General features: G+C 35.9%; 5 protein-coding genes across 6 annotated transcripts in view; 1 reads left to right on the plus strand and 4 right to left on the minus strand.

Moving 5' to 3' along the window:
* Nucleotides 1-5,300, minus strand: part of LOC131669629 (prolyl 4-hydroxylase subunit alpha-1) — a 181,751-nt gene extending 176,451 nt beyond the window's left edge. The window contains exon 1 of the mRNA XM_058944634.1: nucleotides 5,070-5,300. The gene's annotated coding sequence lies outside the window, so the exon portion shown is untranslated. The remainder of the gene's footprint in view (nucleotides 1-5,069) is intronic.
* A 39-nt stretch (nucleotides 5,301-5,339) lies between these two features.
* On the plus strand, nucleotides 5,340-9,378 carry LOC131669630 (histone acetyltransferase KAT8-like). Its single transcript, XM_058944636.1, has 7 exons — nucleotides 5,340-6,126; nucleotides 7,122-7,381; nucleotides 7,461-7,551; nucleotides 7,633-7,760; nucleotides 7,844-8,074; nucleotides 8,138-8,382; nucleotides 8,475-9,378. The coding sequence occupies exons 1-7, from the start codon at nucleotides 5,775-5,777 to the stop codon at nucleotides 8,692-8,694; spliced, it is 1,527 nt and encodes a 508-aa protein (XP_058800619.1). The 5' UTR covers nucleotides 5,340-5,774; the 3' UTR covers nucleotides 8,695-9,378.
* A 169-nt stretch (nucleotides 9,379-9,547) lies between these two features.
* LOC131669632 (D-aspartate oxidase) lies at nucleotides 9,548-11,684 on the minus strand. Of its 2 annotated transcripts, none has more exons than XM_058944640.1 (7): nucleotides 11,477-11,684; nucleotides 10,793-11,021; nucleotides 10,606-10,729; nucleotides 10,389-10,534; nucleotides 10,174-10,330; nucleotides 9,829-10,113; nucleotides 9,548-9,760 (listed from the first exon to the last, which is right to left on the minus strand). In XM_058944640.1, exons 2-7 carry the CDS (start codon nucleotides 10,978-10,980, stop codon nucleotides 9,650-9,652), a joined length of 1,011 nt encoding a protein of 336 aa, XP_058800623.1. In that variant the 5' UTR covers nucleotides 10,981-11,021; nucleotides 11,477-11,684; the 3' UTR covers nucleotides 9,548-9,649. The 2 variants fall into 2 exon arrangements, with proteins under 2 accessions (XP_058800623.1, XP_058800622.1); XM_058944639.1 differs by having other exon boundaries at nucleotides 11,100-11,483.
* Nucleotides 11,678-24,229, minus strand: LOC131669627 (titin homolog). The gene is made up of 21 exons (XM_058944631.1): nucleotides 24,044-24,229; nucleotides 23,629-23,898; nucleotides 23,102-23,389; nucleotides 22,951-23,019; nucleotides 22,756-22,873; nucleotides 21,550-22,650; nucleotides 21,150-21,416; nucleotides 20,611-20,987; nucleotides 19,876-20,510; nucleotides 17,340-18,891; nucleotides 16,852-17,270; nucleotides 16,067-16,745; nucleotides 15,875-15,992; nucleotides 15,649-15,792; nucleotides 15,335-15,568; nucleotides 14,849-15,253; nucleotides 14,602-14,758; nucleotides 14,121-14,511; nucleotides 13,441-13,996; nucleotides 13,001-13,361; nucleotides 11,678-12,816 (listed from the first exon to the last, which is right to left on the minus strand). Exons 2-21 carry the CDS (start codon nucleotides 23,633-23,635, stop codon nucleotides 12,508-12,510), a joined length of 8,187 nt encoding a protein of 2,728 aa, XP_058800614.1. The 5' UTR covers nucleotides 23,636-23,898; nucleotides 24,044-24,229; the 3' UTR covers nucleotides 11,678-12,507.
* A 356-nt stretch (nucleotides 24,230-24,585) lies between these two features.
* LOC131669633 (alpha- and gamma-adaptin-binding protein p34-like) lies at nucleotides 24,586-26,302 on the minus strand. The gene is made up of 6 exons (XM_058944641.1): nucleotides 26,113-26,302; nucleotides 25,869-26,032; nucleotides 25,699-25,813; nucleotides 25,483-25,632; nucleotides 25,281-25,403; nucleotides 24,586-25,170 (listed from the first exon to the last, which is right to left on the minus strand). The coding sequence occupies exons 1-6, from the start codon at nucleotides 26,195-26,197 to the stop codon at nucleotides 24,992-24,994; spliced, it is 816 nt and encodes a 271-aa protein (XP_058800624.1). The 5' UTR covers nucleotides 26,198-26,302; the 3' UTR covers nucleotides 24,586-24,991.
* Between the last annotated feature and the right edge of the window lie 73 nt (nucleotides 26,303-26,375).

Consider the following 26,375-nt stretch of genomic DNA (forward strand, 5'->3'; position numbering starts at 1 on the left):
ACGAAATGAACGCCGAGCCGCGCAACGCACGCGAGTTCTCATTGGAAAGACAGCTGCCAGAATAGGAGTGCCAATATTTGCAAGACTACGGATGCGCCGATTAAAAAGCTCTTTGTCCCGCTCTACGGAGCCACGCTACAACGGCAAACGACAGTCGCAGTCCCTATAACTTCTGTCGCAGTGTCGCGCATTAGCATAACGTCGAGACAGAGAGAGCCTCCCCCGCGCGCGTAACGACGCGCTGCGTGGAAAACAAGGAGCGAGAGCGCGCGCGCGCCGCAAAGAAAATCACCTGTTGAAGGTTCGAACTGAAAAATCCCGCGGCGAGCCGCGACGGAGGAAAGGCGCCGAAATTTATTCATTGGCCGGGCGTTCGTCTCAGCCAGTCCAACGGGACGAAGACGCATGCGACGGTGCTCCTCGCCGACATGGATATGGAATTCGGCGCGCGAGGATCTATGAAGATATGAATTTCGGCGAGATGCGCATCTCGCGAGGAGCGCGAGCAGGGAATGCGGCAGCATCCGAGTCATATCCCTCTAGGCGAGTGTGAGAGAGAGGGAGAACCGGAACTCCGAAGGAGTTGCGATATTAGTTTCACCACGATGCCGATTGCCTATTATTCCCAAGCTCGCCTGCACAGCGCGAGCGCTCGACTCATCCCCCTCCCTCGCGGCTGATTTATACCTTTGATGATTGCCTTTTCGCATGTAATGAGCCGAGTTTGTGCGGCGAGTTATCGTTCCTTATTTTCTATTTTTTTTTTTTGGTGGGTTGCACAGTTTGCAAAGGTTGCGTGTCAATATTGCAAATTCTACCATAATAACATTTTTTTGAAAACTATTCGCTGTGAATCAGTTTCATTCCTAGACTCACGATACCTTGATATTATTGCATCCACTATGCTACTAGTCATCATTGACTTGAACGGACAAGTATTCCACATTATTCCATTGGGGTTGAGTCATTTTTAAATTAATAAACTTCATTGTTACATTCGATAAACATTTACCAATAACAATGCTTTATATTCAAATATTTTATGTATGACTAGCTCGAGCACTCGGTTATTTTGAATATAACGATCGAGTCTATAGCAGGCAACACAAATGTAGTCAAAAAATGACTTGAATAATTAGTGAATTGAATTAACTAGCGCGTACGTTAAAATAAAAACTGACTTGTTCATTAGAGTGAAAAATTCAATACAAGTTATTTAGATTGTAAAGTAGGTTGATCAAAGTTAAAATTGTAATGTAAAAATTGAAGTACATTTTATTGAATGATTAATTCAGTTGGAACTCAATAAAATTAAAAAAAAAATAATGACCGACAGTCACTGCAAAGTATCCTAATTACAGCGTTGGCATAGAAAGTTACGCACACAATTAAGTACGAACAAAGACTCAATGAATTGAGCCGTCAACGAAGGCCCAGTCGTACAATAGACTTGAAAATAATCGCTGTCGGAATGAACGTGCGCGGGCAAATAACAGTAGCTGGCAACATTCCCTCGGCATCGGCGAATTCTAAACAGCCAATAAACACAATTAAAGGCCAGCTCGCTCCGCCGCGAATCCTCGGGGCGCAGCGCTCGGCGACGGCGCGAGGCGGGCTGATCAAAGGGAGCCTTGCGGCGCGCGCGTGCAATCAATTATTCAGCGAGCGCGATTGCTGTAGCCGCGCTAAAATCCAGCCGCGGTTTGGCGAACGGCGAGATGCCCAAAGTAAATGCTCCCCGCGCGAAGCGCCGCGCCGATCGACGCATCACGCCTCGCGCGAAAAACCGGCCAGGCTGTGTGCGTGTCGCCGTCGGCTCGTTCGATTCCCAGCTCTCTCTCTCTCTCTCTCTCTCTCTCTCTCTCTCTCTCTCTCTCTCTCTCTCTCTCTCTCTCTCTCTCTCTCTCTCTCTCTCACTCTTCCCGTCTCCTTCCGCTGCCAATTGCCTGTCATCCCGCCGAGGATTCCATTTTCGCTATATGACTCTTCAATCTCGCGTCTCCTCTATTCGTAGTCGTGCGCGTGCCAGCTTGACAAATTTCATTCGCGCCCCAAAAGCCTCTGGCACTTGTTTCGGATTCTGCTCTGCCTTACCCGTGGTGACGCCAGCTTGGGATTCGGCGAGCGCCGAGCTTTCGCGCGTCGGCCGTAAAACGGTGGGAAGGCAGTCGACGTTTGATCTCGAAACCAATATGTTGCTGCAAATTCTTCACGTTGCGATATATTACGTTAAAGAGCATACGTATGTGTGAATCGGCGACTGCCTCGGCAAAATTGCAGCTGACAGAGGCTGTGCGAGGCACAACAACGATAGCAATACGAAAATTCGGTCGCCCGACAGACAGTTAACCCCCCCCCCCCCCTCCTCTCCAATTAAATGCACACGCGAAACGCTTAGCGAGAAAATTATCCACCGTTGACGGTGAACTGTTCGTCAATTCGCACTGGAGGTTCAATGGGACGCCGCGCGAAATGCATCGGTCCCGCGCCCGCGACTCTGCGAACTAATAAAGCAGCCCGCGAGCAAACGAAAGTCGATGAGAAATGGCGTGGGCGATGCATATCGAAGCGAGACGATCCTCGAAAGCGCGCGGGCGAACGCGCTCTTTCTATCATGGCCCGCGACAAAAGCTCGCCCACCCCTCCAGTCGCAGCAGTGCGCACACGTAACAAAAAGCCATCTAGTTGGACAAAGCATATATATCGGCATTTCCACCTTCGCCATTTTCTCTCTTTTTCACCTCTGTGCAACGTATGTAGTCTTGCGCTTGCGGCCATTGTGTGTGTGTGTGTGTGTGTGTGTGTGTGTGTGTGTGTGTGTGTGTGTGTGTGTGTGTGTGTGTGTGTGTGTGTGTGTGTGTGTGTGCGCGCGCGCGCGACCGCTCTTTCTTTTTTCCCTTTCATGCGCCGGGCGTATCTCGCGTGCGAGTTTTCTGTGTCAAATCGGCGCGCTCTATAAAACGCGAAAGCCAATCCTCTCCGCTGCCCGGAAATGAAACGCGAGAGAGTAGTATCGCGCTTTAAACAAGACAAATAGCAGTTTGCTACTGCCGCCAATGCGTTACGAACAAAAAACAAACGAAGAAAAAAATACTTAATCGAAGCGTTTATTTCACACCCACGCGTCTGCCGCTACGGTTGCCATTTGTCAGTGGAATTGAGTTCTCGATTTTGTTTTTACTAGAATGGATTTTTCTTATATGATTGACGTTGCATTGCAGAGTGATTGCAGTTCGCTCGGCGAGTACAAGGTGATAGATCGTGATTTCAGAGTGCTAATTTGATCGATCGCCATTTCAGTGTTTGTTGCGACGAAATTTTGAAAAATCTGTTGTTTTTCTCGAATCTTCCTTGCGGATCTTACTGCTGCTGAATTCGAATTGATGAAGATAGATTGCAGCAGAAGAATAAAAAACAAACAAGAAAATGATCGTGAAAGTGCCATTTTCACCAGTTTAAATCAAATTGATGAACGACAACGAATCATTTGACTGCGATACGAAATCGAATGAGAGCCACTTTCAAATTGTATAATCGATCGAAATCCCGGCTTGTCCGCCAGCCTAATTATCGCAAGTGCAGTAACTACGCCGTTATTCGGCAAAAAAAACAAAATACTTCGTGCGCTTTTTTTCACTTTCCTTCGCAAGTTGTGTTAGACCACGCGATGGCTATAGCTGTACGCCAGCAGCACTCCGAAGTTTTTTTTTTTTTACGTTGGAATATAGATTTCTTGCAGCGTGCGAATTACTCGTGAGGGGAGCCAGCAATGGTTTTGCTCGCATACGCAAAGGGCAAAAACACAAGCGGCGCTTTGAAATTCAAATGCAAAGCGCTCTCTTGTAGTCGCGTTGTTATGTGGCCCGGTGAGGAAATATGGTGTGTTGGAAAAAGAGAGAGAGAAGCTTTTCAACTCACCAAATAATTACAAAATGAAAAAAAAGCTTTTTTTTCACACCCAGCTTCTTAGATTCCAGTAGCTGGCAGTGACACGCGATCGTCGAGTTAGCTTTGTGTGTTGCTGGAAACACGGAAGTACGTGTGAGTTGAAAGTCATTCTGGTTTTCTTTTTCCTATCGGATGATTTGTCGAATGATTTTGCCGAGTATATTAAAAACATAAGTAACAATAACATTGTCTTCAATGTAAGAATTAGAATAAAGTGCTTGGATTTCAAAACCATCCTTGATCTACTCAGAAAGGCCACATTTAGTATCATCATATTAAAATGTCACTGCGACTATTTGTAATGTCGAGTTTAATGTATTGTATATTAATAGAAGAAAAATCTAATGAATAATATACATATAGAATACGTAGACATTTAAATATACATCAACTGTCTATTATCGTATTTTTAATTATTCAAAATTCTTCTCTACGTATTTATACGTTAGAATATATTTATATTAACTGGAGTACTGACGCATGCATTACCAACAACAATCTGATTATTGACTGCCGAAATTTCAAGTCATTTACGAAAATACAGTAACAACAAATTAATTGATTTTATAATGATCCTATATATTCGAAAGATTATGTACGCAAAGTTCGCATACTAAAAACTAGCGAAAACCGGTTTCTCTCATTACAAGTTAAATTATGTACATGAACTTTCACGCATACACATCCTATGCCACTACGTCAAGGTCAATTGAGAAGCTTATCCACCATTCGTCATCGTTCTAGGCTAAAAATAATTCCGATTATATTACACTGTGATCTCACGAGTGATACATTGTCATCTTGAGATTGATCGATTGTTAGAAAACTATGTCATTATCCATAATGTCGTGTTAACATTCATATTGAATGACTATTTCCTCGAAAAAATTTTAGTAAAGCAAACAGTTCGGTGAGACAAGGTTAGGTTCAACAAGTATAAACAAAGGCAATTGCATAAAGAACAATTTAATTGGTGAAACTGAAAAGTTTCCAGTCTAAAAAAAACTCCAAGATCATCGAAAATAAAGCACAATTAACTTGTCATCTGTCATCAGAACTCCGATAAAAGCCGATCGCAGACAAATATAACCTCAAAACAAAAAACGAAAAAGCTCGCTCACCTTGGTCGCCTCGTCGAAGCTGCGATTCTCGTTGACTCTTACTCACACTGGACTAAAACACTGCACTGGTCAACTACTAGATTGCAAAACTCGATTTTCGCATTGTGTTTCACAGAAAATCATCTTCTTGAAAGCTCCGAATGACACTCTTCTTATCTGGTATTAAACTCTTCACACAAACAAAACAAGCACGACGACTAACTGTCGCCGTCGCCCGCTAGATGATGTGGGTTGGCCACCTACCGGTAGATGCCAGCACAAGACTCACCAGTTGCCAGTAGGTAAACTTAGCCGCTGCTGGTTAGGCGCTTGTTTGTTTGCCTCGTGCGTTAAAAAGTAAATTGAACGAGGGTTTTGATTGATTACAACCTATTGTAAGCATTGCGGAACATTCGACAATCGACGTGTTTACAGGTTGTTTTCGTCGATTTTCATCGCAAATAACGTTGCAAAAAGAATTGCAACAAACTACGTGTTACATCAACATTCCATCTGTATTTTAAGACAAAAACGACACTGCGCCACTGTAGAGCGAGACGAGCCTCCGTCAAGCCTTCTGATAGAGTGAAAAAGTCAGAGAAAGAGAGAGAGAGAAACAAAGAGGCGGGAAAACTTGCAGGAAAGCCAGAGGCGGAATTTCACCGATAGAACGCATAGTGCTTGGGAGTGTGCCGGTTGTGTGCCCGTGTGTTGTGGGGCGGCTGCATGAGTCCCGCGCTGAGCTCTCGAAATTGCGGCAGTAGCGAGTGGCGCGTCGCTGCGGCGAGTAGTGCGCGGTTCGATATCCGGGAAATGGCTGAATACCACCACCACCATCATCTACGAGGTAGCAGCAACAAGGCGGCTGCAACTAATGACGCTTCATCAAGCGCCGTCACCACCACCACCTCGACTACGCCAGCTTCGTCATTGCCATCGTCGCCGCAGCACTCTATCAAGAATGAGATGACGAATGGTGGTGGTGGCAAAGGCTCAGGCGACGATGCCGACAGCACCGAGGAAATGCCACTTGATATTGGCGAGCACTACCTCGTGCGTAGATCCGACGACACTTGGCGTGAGTTATCGCGATTCTGCGTACGGTGTTTGTGCTTGTGGCATTATCCCTCCTCTTTTCGTACTCTTTCTCGAATCCTCGAACGTGCAATTATTCGTCACCTACTTTTTGTTTCTTTCGCTACGAACGCTTTTTGCCATTTATTATTTTTGTTAGCCTTCGCTATTTTGCGTGATTTTCTCAATGATGACAATCGTGTCTCGGCGAAGCACCACGTGGTGCTCACCTAGGTCACGAAAAGGGGAACAGCCGCTTTTTTGCTGTTGACACTAGCGTGTGCACATACTATAGTTTACTTACGTTGTTAGGTTACGAAGCTGCAACTAGCATTTTTAGACATGCTGCTATCCCCACCACCACCTGCGCTTAATGTCGCGAAACGATGTTCGTTCGGATTACTATTTCGGAGTCGTGCTTGACAACGTTCTGCGCGTTGAAATGTGTCAGTCGCAGTGACGAAATTTTTCTTTTTGTACGATGAATAAATAATTTTTATAGCTTTATTAATTATTCTTTAAAATAAATAATTGTTCCAAGCTGTAAACGTTTCTACATTTAAAAAAATCAATATTTTTGGAAATTTTTTTGGTAATCACCGGACATTTAATATGGTATGAGACGTAATTACTTAATCATGTTGAAATTTATAAAATTACAATCCAAAGTTTGACAACTTTTATTTTTTTTACCTTTCTATTTAGTGAAAAAAGTTACATTTATATCATATGTTTTCAAGGTTTCAGTGACCTTGCTCTGTGTCTACATTTTTTCTATTTCTACTTTGTATGAGTGAATGTACAGCATGTGATTAATTTACTCTTATAAGCAACAAATACATATCTCTAATATTTGTAAAAATTAATAGATTTGTATGTTTGATAATTTATAATGATATTATGTTTGGATATTTATTGTAGTGTAATTATTTTATTGTAAAATCATTGATAGCTCAGTGTGATATTAGACTTAGATGTATTTTCTTATTTTATCAACAGATCCAGCTGAAGTGATCCAAACTCGTTTTAATGAGATGGAAAACCATTATGAATATTATGTTCATTATGAGGGTTATAACAGACGATTAGATGAATGGGTACCTCGAGATAGAATCATGTCCAGCAGGTTTGATATGAGTGATCGATCATGGAAAAATGGTGACAGGAATCAAAGTATTGATCTATTGGCTGATTCATCTGATAGAAAAATAACCAGGAATCAAAAAAGAAGACACGATGAGATAAACCACGTACAAAAAGTATGTATAAAATTTGTCAATTCTTCCCAATTGCATGCTATTTGTTAACTATAAATTAATATAAATGGTAAATTTTCAGACCTATGCAGAAATGGATCCTACAACTGCAGCTTTAGAAAAAGAGCATGAAGCTATTACAAAAGTAAAATACATTGATAGGATACAAATAGGTGTGAATGTTGAAAAGATAATTTTAGTAACATAATTAATATTTATTAATTAAGTATTAACAGAGAAATACCATGTTTTAGGCAAGTATGAAATTGATACATGGTACTTTAGTCCTTATCCAGAAGAGTATGGTAAACAACCAAAATTATGGATTTGTGAATATTGCTTGAAGTACATGAGATTAGAGAAAACATACAGATACCACATGGTAACCAATTGCACTGTGTAATAATAATGACTACAGCTTATATGACAGTTATTTCAATAGTGATATTATTTTTACTATTCTAGAGTGAATGTACTCATAGGCAACCTATGGGTAAAGAAATTTATCGAAAAGGAACTCTAAGTATCTGGGAAGTTGATGGTAAAGAGCATAAAATTTATTGCCAGAATCTTTGTCTCTTGGCAAAATTATTTTTGGATCACAAAACACTTTATTTTGATGTTGAGCCATTTTTATTTTACATCTTGTGTGAAGTTGACAAACATGGAGCTCATCTTGTTGGCTATTTTTCAAAGGTAAATGAAAGTATTTCTCAAGTAATGCTATTATCATTTCAGATATAATATTAATAATTTCAGGAAAAAGAATCTCCTGATGGTAACAATGTAGCTTGCATCTTAACATTGCCTCCTTTCCAAAGACAAGGATACGGTAAGCTTTTAATAGCCTTCAGTTATGAATTAAGCAGAATTGAACAAACTGTAGGAAGTCCTGAAAAGCCACTCAGTGACTTAGGTAAATTATCCTATCGAAGTTATTGGAGTTGGGTTTTACTAGAAATTCTTAGAGACTTCAGAGGAACATTGAGTATCAAAGATTTAAGGTATATTAATGGCTTAATTACAAAATCAATTCAGTGAATCATTGTTATTAAAGTAAATTATCTAATTATTTTTCTTTTTTCTTTTTTTTCAGTCAAATGACTAGTATTTCACAGACTGACATTATTTCTACATTGCAAAGTATGAATATGGTAAAATATTGGAAAGGACAACATGTAATATGTGTCACACCAAAATTAGTGGAAGAACACATCAAAAGTAGTCAGTACAAGAGGCCGAGGTTGACGGTAGACAGCAGTGCTTTGCGATGGGGAGCTCCACCTCGAAAAAATGTAAAGCCAGGAAAGAAGTGAAGAAACTACGATTTTCGGACATTTTTACTGAAATTTGTATTCCTTAATCATAGTTTGGGTATGATCGTACCATGTATCAATGTACTATTCATGGCTGTTACACGTTTATAAGAGTGACAAACTCAGAGTAACTTTAATTCAAAATCAAGTACTTTTATGTCATGATTTTTGCTTTTTCTCAGTGATAAGTACCTAAGTGTTATTTTTAAAGCAAGCACAAATCATGGTTTATTACAAAGAACAGATATAAATCGTAGATTTACAGTGAGATGTTTCGGAAATTTTTTTTTTCAGCAGTATTAAGAGCATTAAGTAAGTTTTATGTGAAGCAAAAGAAATAAAACGAATTTTGCCAATTTGGAATTCGTTTATATCACTTCATATGAAAATCTTGATTTTTTTTACTTTTTAAACTGTCAATTATGTAATTTATGATTCAAGCAAATTGCGATTTTTTAAATATTAATTTAATTCTTTTAGTATTGTAAATAGATATTAAACGATTCTGATAGGCTGTCAAAACTGCTTGTATTGCTGATGATTTCGATGTATCTTTAGCCATTTTAGCAACATAGAAGTGTCAGACATTGTATATATTCTGCAAAATGCGTGTTTATAGTTGTGAATAACTTTCTTTTTTATAAACAAACAAAAAATTTTGATGAAATCATTTCCAAATTATTTTCTAAACCTCATGTTTTCGAATTATACTATCTATGCAATGTTATAACAACGAATGGAAATATATTCATTTTCACAAAACTGACAACTATACTTTGACGTTGCAATAATGAAAGTATGGTAAATAGAAAATTTGTTGATACAATTCAATGCCTATATTATTATTAAAAAAACAATATCTTTATTTTTTTTTAATTTTCAAGAAAGAGACCACCATAAATTTAATACTTTACTGATATAACACTCATACCTAAGTTATTTTCAAAAAAAATAATCATAGTTTCGCTGTCGACTTGTGAGCATCTTTAGCTAGTTCAACAACGTACTTAGAAGTTCCAGGCGCCATACATATTCCGTATCCTCCGTGTCCATAATTATGAACGACCTTTATTTTACGAAAAATTCGAATTAGATGAATTATATGTTACACTGATAATCTATACCGTTACTTACAATAGCTTTATAAGGACCATGCCATACACGTTCAGCTTCAACTCTAACACCACCTTCTCTATATGGTCGTAGGCCAGTTTTCTGACCTACAACTTTGGCTTTCTTTAGCGATGGGATTAATTTTTCACAACGTTCCCGTATTGCTGCCATTTGATAAGGACATATGCGAAGATCATCGCATTCAAATTCTCGATTCCCTCCTAAAGTTGTGATACCGTCGGCACCAGGGATAATATAGGTATCCAATTCTCCGTAAAAGAATGTTTTCAACCAAGGTGTTCGAACCTAACAATTCCACTGTATCAGAAACTAATGAGTTTGATTTTTTTTAATTCGTCGATTTACCTTCCAAACGTGACCTTTGATTGGTATCATTTTGTTATCATTACAAAGAGTTCTAGCCCCAAGTCCAGTACAATTGATAATTAAATCATAGTACTCAAACAATTTTTTTAGCGAATCGACTGGTTTTTCAATCAATGTAGCTCCGTTTTCTTGCAATCTACATGGAATAAATTGTTTAATGCCAGCTTTGCAGTACTTGACTTTGCTAAACTTACTTTGCTCTTGCCCATGGCAAATACTGATTTGGCTGAGTTAATAGAGTTGCTAAGAAAGCTCCGTACTTCCAACTTCCACCAACTAATTTCAATTCACTCTCCGTAGCTTGTCTGTAAATTGGTACCAGATTCTCCATCCATTCATTCTAATAATCAGATTAGACTTTTAATATCTCATTTACAAGCGATCAAACATTACAAAAATAAAAATACTAACTCTGACGAATTTTGGAGAATTGTTTGAATACATATATCCAGAGATACTGGTGACACCGGCATCAGCTCCTTCTGACGATCGACTAATCGCTTCATAATAATTGTACGAATCTGTTATCCATTTTCTATAGAATTTATTTATGTAATTTAATTATATTTTCACGGTCTTTTAAAAAAATAATTATTACTTTGTAATATTTTCGCTGGGCCCGGAAAAAGTGGAGCTAACACGAAAAATACCAGCAGCAACATGACTCGTTGTATGACCAAAATCCTCAGCGATCACGTCGATCTGCGTAGAGTTACGTAAATTTTCTTGTAGTTGGAGAGCAGTTGTGAGACCTACACAACCTCCACCCAGTACTGCAATCTTCATTCTTCTATTATTGTTATTATTTTTTATTTACGAGCTGAAAACTGACGGACTAGTGTTAAAAATAAGTAGATGCAATACGAATTTGTTTTTTTAATATTATCGAATAGCTGATTTATTACTTATCACAGCTGTAAGGTTTTCACTGGCTTTATCTAAAAGCAAGTATAATGATAGTCAATCACGGTGTACCAGAAGATACGGAGAGATGTATACAATTAGATAGCTTTATTATGATTAAGCCGAGGATTGATATTTTTTTTGAATGTCTTGTAAATTGTTTTTAAACGTAAAACAATGATTGAAATAACTTTAATAAAATTAAGAAAAGCACAATTGTGAAAAAACTAATTTTTAGAAGACGCAACTCTATTTGAAAAAATTCTTTAGCAAGTTACTATGGCCTGTTGGCAACTTAACACCTACACAGTAGGAAAAGTTTTTCCCATCGAGTTTGTTACTTATGAGTATGATTATGATTATTAAAATGGGATCTTACTCTGATACGCCGTGACTTTACTTGTGTGTTATTGTACACATGCGCACTACTTCGGAACAGCTCAATTCAGTTTCCATCGATATTTTATGTTTTTTGAGCAAAAATTTCTTTTGCAATATGAGACGTATAAAATTCCGTATCGTATCTTGAGATAGTTATAAGAGAATTATAATTACGAAAAAAATTATTATACGTAAACGAAAAGTCAGTAACTTTATTTCTTACTATTTACAAGATTTATTTCATTTTCGCATAAAAATAACGTTTCACTTTATATCGATGATCATAAAGCAATGCAATTACAGGTGTATTTTTTTTATCAAGAAATCTATTTACCACAAAAGCACAGAATTTAATTACCGATATAAGAATCAACAATTTCAATCAACAAATTACAGGAATCATTCAAAATTTATATTTTACGTATGAAATCGTTGTTATTAAAGACACCTTAAATATTTTCAGCTCGCACAGCTTAGAATCATTCGCTTAACTAGGAATATATCATACATTATGTTCAACTACTTGGCTTTATTATGCTATGCTTGCAGGATCGACGATATTTAAAAGTGTCTTGAATAATTGTCCTCGTTCTATAAAACGGTATCTATTTACAAAAACAATTATTTATCCACGAGAGATCATATAGTGATCCAAGTACAATCATTTTACGATCTCTTGCTATCGGTTAAATAAAAAAAAAAGCTCCCATCGAGCAAGCGAAGACGTGACGTAAAGTAAAGCTAATAATACGACTAACTCGCACGAACTCCAACTATCTAAAAACAATTGAGCTAGTAACTTTCTTCACTAAAAACATCATGCCAATTGTACATCAGGCAACCAAAAAAATAGCAGTAATATCGCCTCCACTATATAGTGGCAATCCGCGAGCTATGTACAAACTCGAATTAGAAAATTTCAACGTTGTCATGTTAAAATTAATTTATGCTCTGTTTGCTCATCGCTATTTATAATAACTAACTAATTAAAAGAAAAAATCTATCGCGATTGAAATATCGTCTCTATGTTTAAGCCCTGCTGGGCTGAATAGAGTAGTTGAGCGGTGGTGGTGGCACGAGGAGCGGCAGTGGCGTAGGTGGCGCTTCAGCTGGTGGCAATGTTGGTGCCGGAGTTACGGTCGGCGCTGGCCGCGTAGTCGAGGAAGTCATAGTCGGGCCATTGGGTTGGTATGTTTGCAGATAACTTGGCCACAGGTGTGGTGGTGGTGGTGATCCTGGTGGCGGTGGCGGTGGCGACCGATCGTCCATTTCGTCCGAATCCTCGAGTAACGACGAGATAGGCGATACTTTTGGTTTTTTCAGTTTAATAATTTTTACCTATTAAATTGAAAAATTATATTAAGTAAAGACAGAAAAGTTTTTTTTCGTCATTGTAGCGTTCATAACTGTTTCTCTATTCGATCGCTACTCAAAATATATGATAAATTTCATTGAGATTTTTTTCATATTTTACGAAGATCGAACGATTATTAATTTAAAAATATAGCATGGTGTAATTTACCTTGATTTTCTTTTTCGTTTTGACAGGTTTTGAGTGTTTTTGTTTTTTTCGTAATTTCTTAGCACGTAATTTCTTAGAAATATCCGACGTCAAATCTTGTGGTAGATTTGCCGCTGAAGGAGGAGGAGGCGAAGCTATATCACCTTCTCCACCGCTTGGACTTGTTCCTTCGCCAGGTTTTATTCCGTCCGCAAATACTACAGCTTTTCTTTTTCTCATTCTTTCAAATACTTTTAGAGATGTCGATACCGATCTACCGTCATCATCTTTTCCTAAACCGTCGTCAATTAGTTTTGTTTCGTCTTTTTCATTTGAAAGGTCATCCAAGTCATTAATTAATCCATTAGTCTTGGATAAATTTCTAAAATAAAAAATATAAGACAATTTAGTGCATTTCGTAAACAAATAAAAATTATCACGAAACGATGAAAGATACTAACATAAATCCTGGAAGAATGAGAATGCCTTTAGCTGGTGGAGGAGGAATATTCGTAACCTTAACGTCGTCTTGCTTGACTACGGCAGTCGTACTACCATTCTCTTCAGTGGGAGCTACTTCTTCATTTTCCTCTTCATTCTCTTCTGGCTGCTGTTGTTCCTGTTCCTCGTCCTGTTCATCTTCTTCCTCGTCATTATCTCCCTCATCATTATTAACAGTTGTATTTACAGAAGTTCCAACTGCTTCCTCTGACTCTTCACCAGTCATTAAAAATTGCGATTCTTCCAGTTCCATACTCCTACTCATTTCACTAGCAATAATGGCATTCAATTCGGCGTTAACTGAAGGTTTATTGTAAACAGTGCTAATTGTGGCACTTGTCAATGGAATTGCTTTACTCTTGTTCAAAATTCTTTCAGTCCGTCTTTTTGTTCGATCTAAACGCCTACGTTCTTTTTCCTTGCGTTTTAGTTCTTTTTGGCGCTTACGCTCTTCTCTTTCAATTCGTCGAGCTTCCATAATTGCCTCATAGTTATAAACCGGTTGAACAATAGGTTCTAAAATTTTGAATATAAATGATTAGTAATTAAAGCTTTATACATTAAGCAATTTAATTTTCATTTATAGACTAAATTTTAAACATTCTGATAGCTTTTGTGATGAAAAAAATCTCTAAATTACCTGGCGGTGGCGGCGGTGGTAGCGGTTTAGGCGCAGGAAACGCTACAGCAGGACTAGAAGCAATCTGCGGTGACGTAATAATAGGCAGCATCGGTTTGACGATTGGTGGCAATTGACCGATAGTAATGGGTTGTAAAGGCGATGCCATAGCTGGTGATGAAGTCGGAGTACCCATTGGAGGTGGTGCAAAACGAATGGGTGTTGTTACCACGGCTACCGGAGAATGCTGTACACCTGGAGCCCAGTCGATTACGGTTGTTGGTACTACTTGAAGTACATCACCTACGCGAACAATTTGGTTGGCTGGAGGAATCACCGATGGAAGTTGGGGAGGTGGCTCTGACGGTCGTACTGGATATTCGCTTGGGACTACTTGCAACACATTACCAACCTGCAACGGATATTTGTTAGATGAAAATGAGTTAATCATGAGTTAATAATATTGAATTAAACAACATAAATGGTAATAAATAAATGTTACCTGCAAGACTGTAGGGGGAGGATGTCTGGGAGGAAAATGTCTATGAATTGAAGGTGGCGGGCCTTTAGGAAATACAGGAACACCTGCTATGAATACAGGAGATCCATAAGGTACTGGCACTGGCGAATCTTTTTTGATCCCAAGCTCCAATTCAAGCCTAATAACAAAAGCAAATTATAAGAACTATAAGATTAATTTTCTATCGATAATAGCTACAACCAAACAATAAATTATATAGAATTCATACCTTTCATCCAGTGACAATCTCTTCGGCGAGTCCGTTGACGTTTCTTCCGCGATTTTAGGATACGTCAAGTTCCTAGCCTGACAATACGTATTAAACTCGGGCTCCTGCTCGCCATCATTTGGATACCTACTATAAAGCTGCGGAGCGGGAACACCGGTTACCTGAGGAACTTGATTTTCTTGTTGTTCATCGCCGGTTAATTGGATGATCGTATCCAAGCGAGATCGTGGCCGCACAGGAGTAACGAGAGCTGCCACTGGTGAATCGACTTGTCGAGGTAACAGACCAGGCGGACGATTAACTCCATCTCCAAGGCGATGGATTTCTTCGTCTAAACGAGTCTTTTCATGGTCATATTTGAAACGATCGGTGTCCGCGAAACGAGTACGTCCTGGTGAGTATGACCTATATTGAAAAACAATTTAGGATATTATAAACTGAAAAAAGTTCCAGTCAAATATTTCCACTAATATTTTGTCAATTTACCTAGAACGACGAGACTTATCCAGTAACCTAAATCTCGATCTTGAGCCTGATCTACTTCTCGATCGTGATCTAGATCTTGTCCGTGATCTCGTTGATGATCTAGACCGAGACCAAGATCTCGAACGCGAACGATATTTCGAACGAGGAGGAGGAGAACGCCAACGGGGTGGTGATTTTCTTGACTTCCTACCTGGCGAGATAGGAGATCGAGACCGACTACTTCTTCTGTCCCTTCTGTGAATATAAAGAAAATTACAATTTCTTCATGTACACGTTACGCTGTACAAACAGAATTTTCATAAAATTTAATATACCTAATACGACTTCTGGCATTAGTACGAGGACATTTGGAATCCCTGTCTAAACTACCATCTCTAGATCGCTTATTTTCATAATTATAGTCATCTGAATGTTCTGTGTATCGACGAGATTTTGAAGTATCGTCTTCCCCTCGAGATCTAAATTATAGTTAAAAATTATAATCTCTAATTATCTAGTTTTAATTAAATAAAAATTATGTAAGAAGACAATAAAACTTACTTATCACGGCCTCTATCGCCATCGTAGTTTCTTTCTCGAAGAATTTCCATAGGATCGTAGGACTTATCTTTACTTTTATCTGGTGTCCTCTTACTGCGATCAATTTTTCTCTTCGAATCTATTAAGCGAAAAGAAACCACATATTGATGTATGAACAATAAATCGGTATTAAAATATTTTAAAATTCCATACCTCTGTAAGGGCTTCTCTTATCTCTTTTATGCCCTTTCCGATCATTTCTTCTCCGAGGACTTCTATTCTTTGGACTTCTACTCCGGCTACGACTTCTGCTTCTACTCCTACTCCGACTACATCTTCTATTCTTTATTTGCTCTCTCGAGTCCCATGAATTTAGTGGAGATCTTCTTCGACCTTTATCTTTTCCATCATTATTTTTCGAGCTGCTCTTACCAACATCCTTACGGCTTGGACTTCTTTTCTTATCACCAGATTGAGGTGATCTATGACTAGCTGGTATATCTGCAGTTTTGGTAGCTTGAATAGGTTTGGGCTCTTCTTCAAAATCATCAAACTTTTTCGTTGGTGTGATAACTTGCTTTGGTATCAGTTTGATTACCACTTTGGATTTCTCTTCTGATGCTTCGATGGGTTTTGCTGAAGCTTTGCTCATAAGATTAGGTTCAAACGATAGGTTCTCACACTGAAGAAATATATTTCCATGAGAACTATCTGATGCATCGAGTTTCGAATCGATTTCGGCCAAAACAGGTATACCAAATTCATCATTGATCGACGAAACTGCACTTTCCCAACTACTGACCAAAGATTTGTCGATTTTGCTCCTCTTTAATGATATGTCTTGAATGGACTTTTCCTTTACTACCAATAGCTTTTGATCTTTCATCGCCGCCTAGAATAAAAATTTGAAATATCAGTTTATAGTCATATCATAAACTTTATACAAGGTTTTTACGTTTACTTAAAAAAAATAAATAAATAAACACTCAAGAACTTACTATTTCATTCGGATTGGGAGGTTCTAAATCCAATGTATCTTGAACTCCCATTGAAGTTTTTAGGATATCAAGATTATCCAAAACCTCAGGTGGATTAGTTTCAACGACTTTATCGATCAGTGCTCTTTCTAGCATGGCGATCTTTTCCATCTTCTTCCTCAAAGTATCAGGCGAGTCAACAATATCGTTTCCTACATTCTCGTCTTTGATTCCATCATCCAACAAAGGACTAGTCAAGGACACTGTGTTTGATTTGTCAACCATAGTCGATTTCGTCACCCAAATATCTGTCTCTTCTTCCCAGTTAACGGGAGGCGCGTTTTCAAAACCTACGGTATGACTTTCAACATCCCAGCGATTCTTTCGCCTAGGTTTGTCGTCGTTAATTACATCAACTAATTTATCATTAACTTTAATATCTACAATCAAATAAAATATATTAGTTTAAATAGTGTTAAAATTGTTTTAAAATCCTTTAAGAGGTTTACCTTCAGGTTCCTTGCTAGATTTAACTTTGGGTATGGGTTCAGTAGAAAGTTTTTTCTCCAGAGTCATCATCAATTCTTCCCTATCAGCATTTTCTTGCTCGTCTTCCCAAATTCTCAAGGTACTAGAGCGCTTATCTTTCTTCTTTTTTTCTTTCGAACTTTCAATTTCAACGGGTATGTAAGTGTCTGTATTCTGATCATATACGACCTTTTCAACTTTTTTAGATTTAGCCTCAGGTATAACGGGTGGACTGACAGGTTTAGGCAAAGCTTCTTGGCTATCAACTTCCCACTCGTTGGCATAAATTTCGGTAATACGTTTGTCTACGAGACGATGTGGCGGTAACTGATGAATAGAGAATACATCGAGTGAATTAAAATCCGTATCGGTCCATTCTATCACTGGCTTTTTATTTTCCAAGAGTAAAAATTTTTCCTTTTCTTTATCGACTTGAACTGGCGTCTTTTCATTTCTGTCCCAATCTTTCTCAAGCTCATTACCTTCTTTCTTTTTATCTTTTTTGCTCTTCTTCACCTCTGATTCTTCCACTTTCTTATCCTCAGGAACCGTTTTAATTACTTCCTTCTCCTTTTCTTGACCCTTTGAATTCTTTTTAGTCTCTTTTTGATTACCATTCTGCTTATCTGTCTTTTTAACATCGCTAGATTTTGAATCATCTACCTTAGGAGCGTCTGCGGGTTCTTTTGTGGTTTGCCTTGGTATACTTTCCTTCTCCCAATCAGAGTTTGTAGACTCGCTTACGCGCTTATTTCTATTTTCCATGACAGAACTTTGAGACTTTTTGTCCTCGGGTTCGACAGCTGTCTGCTTGCTCGTAGATTTCTTCTCTTCTTTTATCTTGATAATCTTTTTATTTTCACTCGGCTTGCTTTTTGTTTTCTCCGAACCAGTTTCGGCGTTCTGCTTGGCAGTTTTATTCTTTTTTTTCTTTTTATTTTTGATATTCTTTGAGCGTTTCTTTGGTGGTGGCTTATCGTCAGAATCACTGCTACTCGAATCTGTACTGACCTTCCTCTTGCGTTTGCGCTTGACTTTCTTACTCAGCTTCTTCGTTCGCTTTCGTTTTCTTTTCTTTTTCTTGCTGGCTTTTCTTTTCTTTTTCTTGCGTATTTCTTCTGAACTCGACGTATCGCTAGAACTACTATCACTGCTGTCAGATTCACTCGTAGATTCTTTCCTAGCTCGCTTCCTTCTGCGTTTTCGCTTCTTGGATTTTGCATCTTCAGAGTCAGAACTTGACGAGGAACTGGTTTCGCTACTCCAGCTCTCACGACGCTTTCGCTTCTTTTTACTGACTTTAACTTTGGCAGGGCTAGCGTCAGTTGTGTCGGAAGCTTCAGCGTCCGTAAGCTTCTCAACTTTGATCTTGACATTTTCCCAATCGCTGGGAATAGAGTTAGATTCTGCATCTTCATCATCCTTATTTTCTTCATCTTCATCAGGTTCTACTTCCTTTTCTTTTTCAACTTCTTGACCCGAGGATTCGCTGTTGGACACGTCACTATCTATTTCTCCAGACAATACTTCAGGCTGTAAATGATATGGTATTAATCTTTAGATAGAAAAATAATAATTAACTAGTTTTACAATACACAAATTACGAAATTTGAATAATTTAATTTTGTTTTCTTGCTATGAGAGTTATTAAAAATATTTAAGTGTTCATTTAAAAATTAATCAGTGTTGAATACTTATGTGAATATAACCATACACAAAATATGGAAAGATAATATTTGAAGTAATACAAATCTATGAAATCAAGATACTTCTGCAGTTGTTGTACATTAAGCATACTGCTAAATAGTAATATAAATTGAGATTTACATCTGAATATCCGAAAAAAAGGTTAAGATGTAAATGAATCTCGTTATGTGTTGTAACAATTTTAAGCAAAGAATCTTTTCACAACTATATAAACAAATTCAACTACATAGTCAAAAAAAGATATATCCAATAATTCACGCTATGAATCAGTAAACAAAAATATTTGAATGTTTATAGGTTAAAAAAATTAAAGGTCACAGAAAAACAATAAATAGAAAGGAAGTATTTCAAACTGAGTTCATAGTAGACGAAACACTTTTTTTATAATAAGCCACTATCCAAAAGCACTTTTGTTACAAAATCACAAAGTAATATGAGAATTATTTATTTAACAAACTATTAAGTTTTTCAACAACGATATTCTTTGAATGTAATGAATTATTTTTATCTACTTGAAAATCACTCTAAATAAAAATTTATTTTTAAATATATCATAAAAGTAATGATTCGAATGGTTCAACGTGACGAGTCTGTATGTATACATCAAATGGATTACATATTTAGCTCAACTAGGGCTGAGTATGGAATGTCTTTCGTGTTTTGCCGGTTATACAGTACTTCCGAGAATTGATTCGTACGACACGATCGATATCTAACTCCTCAAGAGAAGTACGCGAGAATAACTAATATTTTCAACTATTATCAACAAAAGTCATAATATATTTAGTTTAAAAATAAAATAATCATTACCTGAGGAGAAGGAGTTCGCACTTTAACTACTTTTTCAGATTCCTTAGTTTTTTTCGTAGATTTTTCCTTTTCTACCACCTTGTCTAATTTCACACTAGTGTCAGATTTATGAACTTCTATATTCAACTTACTAATCGGCAAAACAATTTCAGTCAATCTAGCAACAGATGATTCCTTTGACAATTTTGCCTCTAAACTGAATTCGTAAAACGACGATGGCGAACTTGCCGACAATGCAGCAATTGTAGGCACTGGCGACTTGACCGTCAAATTTTCTGTCGTTTTTGTCTCAGTTTCTGTGCTACTGACCATTTTTATGAATTCCTCGTACTCGGAAACGAGTTTCTCGTCACCGATTTCTTGTTGATGTTGCTCAGGACTAATTGATTTGGTCTTCGTCGTTTCTTTTTCTATCGATAGCTCTTTCGGCTTATCTGCATGTTTTTTGTCTTTATGATGGTGTTTATGATGGTGGTAATGATGTTTACTTTCGTGACTATGGTGCTTTTCATGTTTTGTCTTATCTTCTTTATGCTTTTTATAAGATGGCGATTTCTCTCTTTTTCTTGGAGATGGTGAGCGAGAATGCTTCATTTTGTGTTTGTATTTCGATTTGTCTGACTGATCCTCAACTTCTGTAAATAATCAGCCAAATGAGTGTAAATACGTGAACCTAAGTACATATATAATTCATACTGGAAAAAAATTAAAAATAATAGTTTGAAAACTACTTACGTAGATCTTCAGGATTCTTTTTCAATTCCTTAGTTTCTGATTTTGGTAGCAATTTCGTTACTGTTTCTGGCTCCGGTTTACGCTCTGGTTCTGTATATTTTTCTGGTTTTTCTTTCAATTTAATTTCTGGCGTCGGCTCTGACTTTCCTCTTTCAGTTTTAGATTTGGTGTGATCTTGTATTTTGGTTAAAACGAAATCATCAGGTGACGTCTCAAACACATTATCGTTATCACTGGTCTCATTTTCGCTATCCCATTTCGATCTTGGAAATGACGGAACGTCAACAGATGTTCTAACAGATATAATTTTTGACGGGTCCATTGTCTTATACCAAAATCTTTCATGGTGGCCCTCTTCACGTTCTGATGTGATTATCCTAAAATATGATATTTAGTAAAAATCTGAATTATATCAAAAGATATAATTTATTTACTTATTTATTTTTTGCAACAACGTATTTGTGTGGAAAAATAAAAAAATAATATAGTATTTGGAATTATACTTTGAAAAATTATTTAACAAAATATTCAATGCTTACATTATCTGTGTAGCTCCACAAATGTCTTCCATTTTTTCTCGTCTATCTGGCGAAACAGCATTCAAGACATGGTCGCGATCAAAATGTAATGGATGTGCTGGATTTTCACAATATAATATATGTGGTTCGGCTTCTGTTGACTTGATTATTTCTGGCGGATATTCTTTAGATCCTTTTAAACCTTCTGCGATAAAGGCAAATCTTGGCAATCGCGAATTAGACAGCATTAACATCTGCTCATGATGCTCTAAATATTCCTCTGCAGATCTATAAAATAAAAAATTTTCATAAAAAACTAGTTTAACATATTAAATAATTAAATAATAAATAACAGTAAATGAATTGGATATGATTGATAATAATTACAATTATGAAAAATTTATCAAAATTATCTACAAACCTAGGTTCACCAATTTTGTCTCCATTATTACTATTTCGTCTAACATATCCCACGTCTTCAATGCCAAGACCATACCTATGGAAATCTTTCCAAGAATGACACTTCAATAGTTCCTTTTCTCTTATTTCCCTTAATTTGTCCTTTTCCCTTTCACGTTCTCTATGAACTTTCATTCGTGATTCGTCCCTTGATGTCTCTTTTATTTCAGGTCTATCTAATTTCACTTCTCTTGAATTTGAACGTTTTATTTCATCACGTTTAACTTTTACTTCATCCCAATTGTCATCTCGTTTAGCATCATTTCTTGATTCTTCACGCTTATTTACTTCAATTTTAGTGTCTTCTCTCTTAGATTTATCTACTTTGTCCTCTTTCTTGCTTGTTTCTAATTTTAAGTCTTTTTTAGATTTTTCGGATTTTGAATCATCTTTTTTCTCAAACTCTGATGAAACACTTTCTTGCTTGCTTAATTCAGATTTCTGTTCTGATTTACTGTTTTTATCGGACTTTACTAGTTCAATTTTAACTTCAATTTGGTTATCTTTGTCAATCTTTTCATGTTTATGCTCCTTATCTTTTTTATCTTTTTTCATTTCATTAGATTTTTCAACTGTAATATTTCCAGATTCTTCCGACGCTTCTTTTTTTTTATCACTATGTTTCGATTTATCCTTTTTATCATTACTTGCTTCTTTGGAGATTTCTAATCTAGAAATATTTTGTTTTATAGTTTCTTCCAATTTTGAGTCTGATTTTCTATCTTCACTTTCTGATTTTTCACTATCAATCTTATGAAAGTCAGATTTTTTTGTTTCTTGTTTAGAATCATTAGTTTTTTTATCTTTTCCATCATCTTTCTTGGTTTCTCCTTTTTCAATTTTTTCTGATAACTTAGATACTTCTTTACTATTTTTGGACTCTTCTTGTTTAGTTTTAGAATCACTTTTTTTGTCATCATCCTTCTCTTTTTTATCTTTCTTCTCCTTTTTCTCTTTATGTCTACTGCTACTGTAACGTTCATCTTCTCTGGGTGATTTTCGACTAGATCTTTGCCTTGATCTACTACGGGATCTCCTATCACGACTTCTATCCCTTCTATCCCTACAAAGATATTAATTATTGACAAATAATTATTTGTCAATACAAGTAATTTAGCAATGTCATGCCAAATAAATGTCAACTAAAATAAATGTATTTATATTTTACCTCTCACTTCTTCTGTGCGATGATCTTCTGGAATATCTTTCTTCATTTCGTCTTTCTCTACTTGCTTCTCTAGCTCTCCTTTGATGCATAACATTTCGTATATTCATATCTCTTGCTTCTGTAATTAAAACATAATCATTGTACTTTTTAACTTTTATAAAAAAACTAAATGGATATATTATAACACTTTAATACCTTGAGCAGCTAATCTACTTTGATTCTCTTCTCTAACAATTTCTTCAATAGCCAAAATTTTTTCTTGTCCTAGAAATCAAAATGAATTATGTAATTGTTATACTATTACAAAAAATTTAGATCACTTACGCACACTTTGAAAAAAACTTACTTTTAGCTTTATCTGGTTTAGCTTTTAGTTTGTTTATTTTTGGCATAGTATTAAACTTATTTGCAAATGCCATTAATCTTTTTTTAGCTTGAAGTTTTCCGAGTACAGGTTTCACTACTTTTGGGCTTTCAGTCTTTGTCGAATCATTGCTAGTTTCCCCTTTTGAACTATCTGGTGTTGCAAATGGTTCTATATCTTCCAATTTGATCTGCTTTATTACAAATGGTTCCTTTTCTTCCAACGTTTCCATTTTGATGGAACCCTCAGGCTCAACTACATAATTAGACTCTGTACATTCATTTGTGTTCATTATTAGATGTTATTCATTTTTTCATATTGTTACTGATATATTTAAAAAAAACTTAAATGCATTGTACTACTACATGAAAATGCAAAAATAAAATTTTTGATACAACTCAAGTACCTTAATAATTATAAAATTATAAATCCAAATGGACTCATATTATACTTATTTTGTAAATAGTGAAAGGATACATTTTATATTCAAATAAGTCAAATAAACATACCTTCCATGTCTATATCACTGTATGCTGGCAATTTTATGATTGTAAAATATTACAGTTCATTGCAAATCTTTGAACTTAGTCATAATCTATAAAGTCTTAACAATGTCTGTACATCAAAATAACTACTTATACTAAAGAGCAGAAGTAATTATTGCTTTAGATTTACAATATTAATTCTCATGACACTGAATGTAAAATTTCCATGTTGTGTTTATATTGAGTGGAGTTTGTACAAATCTAAAATTGATGTAATAATCAATTGTTCAAAATCTGTAAAAACGTAAAAGTCTGATTAAAATGAAGCTAGATGTTAGGAAATATTAATTTATCTGAAAACACCAGTTTTCACGACTATTTATCGAAAACTATTGTGGTAAGACCTCTCTCCCTCCAAAATGTTTATTTGCCACATTACCTGAGTTAAATTTTGTAAAGCTACTATGGAACACTCGTGGCAATAGATTTCGATTGTACAGCCGACCGCATTATTTTCCGTTGCACTGAGTACGTACTTTATTACGTATTAACGATTTAATTCTAAAATTTTTGCCGTAACCTAGCTCTCTTTCCACTGCTCTTTTGCATCGCTACGATACACACACAAGATAGATACAACGCGACCTGGTCGCGACAGACATTTTGCTTTCTTCTGTAGCATGAAGTTGTACGCTAGATACGTAGCTATATTGCAACTTTAAAATGTAAAAAGCGAAAAAAACGAAGTGTCATTTATGATGCTACTTCAATTACCAATTTATTTATAAATTGAAAAAAATATATAAATTTCTTATCGAAATAAAGTCTTTATAATAAAATATTTGTGATTGAAAGATATTTGTTATAGCATTTTATCAAATTTTAGTTTTACAAGACTGCTGTTGGCAATACTGAGCAAGAAAAGATGAAGGCTTTCAAAAGTGTCATTTCACTCAATTTATATTGAATCGTATATAATTTGGTCATTAACATATACAATGATTTTCAGATGTTTTATCTATAACATATTTCGGTTGTTTTTCTAAACTTTACAGAAAATCGATTTAACTTAAAATTGATAAGATCACAAACACAAAAATATAATATTACTTTTTTATACAAGTCACATGGTAAAAATTATATAAACAAATTACGAAAGATATGGATTTCATTTATAGCTATTTAGTAAATTTTTTCTCTTACAAAACCATTGATTAAAACATTGCTTAAATTTAAGTTTATAATAGTACCCTTTTGCTTATAATTATTTCTAATAAGATGGTCTGATTGATTAAAAATATGATAAAATAATCTAAAATTTTTAAAGATTAGTGATAGAATGTCTTCTGTCTTTTGTTGATAGGATGCAGTTACATGTTATCTAGAGCTATTCTATATCATCTACTTCTGCAGGATCTCCACCTATGGCTTTCCAAAATGCAGTAACTAAATGTTCTGCTGCGAGTCGTCTTTGATTTGAAGGCATAGATGCTGCATGTTCTTTCATTGCTCTTAACTTACCGAATAGTTCACCAAAATCTGCTTCATCATTATTCATGATACCATCTGCAAATATTTCATAAATATATAAAAATTTTTTATTTTATTCACATGAAGTGTTTAGTAATTGATGAAAATCATTGATTTTATAAATTTATAATAAAATATTGTGTTACCTAAAACACTTTCCATCTGCAGACGGTCAGCAAATCCCTGTGCACTGCTTAATTGAACATTTTCCAACTGTTCGCCAACATCATTTACATCACTCTGTGGCTGTTGATAATTTTTTCTAGAGTCTAAAAGTTATTCCAATAGTTAACATTGATCATCATTAGTAATTTTTAATTATCTGCAAAAATGTGTGATATAGATCACCTTTCATGTTAATATTTGGCCACATATGTGTTTCTAAAGCTTCTATGATCCTTTCTATTCCATATTTGCTTTGATCTTCTTCAAGCTCCATAATCTCTTTAGCATCTAATTCAATAAGTTCACACTTTTTTTGAGCACACCATTCAACTGCTAAAATAATAATTGTACTATTATAATTGTAAATTTCATAATCCAATTAACGATTTTTAAATTTACCTTTGCCTTTGACTATAGAATCTAAGATTGAATGGGAAATAAGCAATAGTATTTCTGCGTCTGTCTGAGAAAGTATTGGTGTTAATAGTTCATCCACCATTTTCAAAGTACTTTCCTAAAATATGTTTTGACATTAGATTTTTTCTTATTTACAATAAAAAATAACTTACTGATTCTATGTCATAGTGAAATATTAATGCTTCATAATTTGCAGGATCTATAGAAAGATTTTGAGTTGTACACAGCGCTATTTGAGCTGTGTAATATTTATTGTCAATATTTAACACATAGTGATCTACATCTGCTTCTTGTGTAAAATATTTACCACCCATATCTGAAGCAAAAAATATAAAACAGAGCTATTTTTCTCCACACAAAATAGACTTGATTACAAAATTGATTTTTAGCACCTACTAGTTGCTATTTCTTTGGCCTTTTCAATTTTTGTACTTGTTATTAATACTCGTGGCAGATCATTACTTATGTCTGTACTTGCCATAATATTAATATTTTTGAAAAGTGAAGTAAATAAATTAAAATACTCCAATAAATAAAGATCACACAATATATTTTGTTTCAATTTAACCTACGATTTTCAGGTTATTTTTCCGTTGTATACAAACATGAATCATGCTGTCAGTTTTGCGAACCCTCTGCCACCACGTCCATTTTAATTT

The sequence above is a fragment of the Phymastichus coffea genome, unplaced genomic scaffold (assembly GCF_024137745.1).
Source record: "Phymastichus coffea isolate CEN01 unplaced genomic scaffold, Cenicafe_Pcof_1.1 PCOF00095, whole genome shotgun sequence".
Classification (NCBI taxonomy): Eukaryota; Metazoa; Arthropoda; class Insecta; order Hymenoptera; family Eulophidae; genus Phymastichus; species Phymastichus coffea.

What these genes read in the sequence shown, in the direction of transcription:
- LOC131669630 (XM_058944636.1), top strand. Translation starts at nt 5,775, where the DNA reads ATGAGTCCCGCGCTGAGCTCTCGAAATTGCGGCAGTAGCGAGTGGCGC. An exon ending in AGATAAACCACGTACAAAAA is followed by an intron (nt 7,382 to 7,460) that starts GTATGTATAAAA and finishes GTAAATTTTCAG; the next exon opens with ACCTATGCAGAAATGGATCC. An exon ending in TTGAGTATCAAAGATTTAAG is followed by an intron (nt 8,383 to 8,474) that starts GTATATTAATGG and finishes CTTTTTTTTCAG; the next exon opens with TCAAATGACTAGTATTTCAC.
- LOC131669633 (XM_058944641.1), bottom strand. Translation starts at nt 26,197, where the DNA reads ATGGCAAGTACAGACATAAGTAATGATCTGCCACGAGTATTAATAACA. An exon ending in TTCACTATGACATAGAATCA is followed by an intron (nt 25,814 to 25,868) that starts GTAAGTTATTTT and finishes AACATATTTTAG; the next exon opens with GAAAGTACTTTGAAAATGGT. An exon ending in GCCAAATATTAACATGAAAG is followed by an intron (nt 25,404 to 25,482) that starts GTGATCTATATC and finishes AATAACTTTTAG; the next exon opens with ACTCTAGAAAAAATTATCAA.
- LOC131669632 (XM_058944640.1), bottom strand. Translation starts at nt 10,980, where the DNA reads ATGAAGATTGCAGTACTGGGTGGAGGTTGTGTAGGTCTCACAACTGCT. An exon ending in CCCAGCGAAAATATTACAAA is followed by an intron (nt 10,730 to 10,792) that starts GTAATAATTATT and finishes TAAATTCTATAG; the next exon opens with AAAATGGATAACAGATTCGT. An exon ending in ATGGTCCTTATAAAGCTATT is followed by an intron (nt 9,761 to 9,828) that starts GTAAGTAACGGT and finishes CGTAAAATAAAG; the next exon opens with GTCGTTCATAATTATGGACA.
- LOC131669627 (XM_058944631.1), bottom strand. An exon ending in TCGCACAGAAGAAGTGAGAG is followed by an intron (nt 22,651 to 22,755) that starts GTAAAATATAAA and finishes ATATCTTTGTAG; the next exon opens with GGATAGAAGGGATAGAAGTC. An exon ending in TGTGGAGCTACACAGATAAT is followed by an intron (nt 20,988 to 21,149) that starts GTAAGCATTGAA and finishes ATCATATTTTAG; the next exon opens with GATAATCACATCAGAACGTG.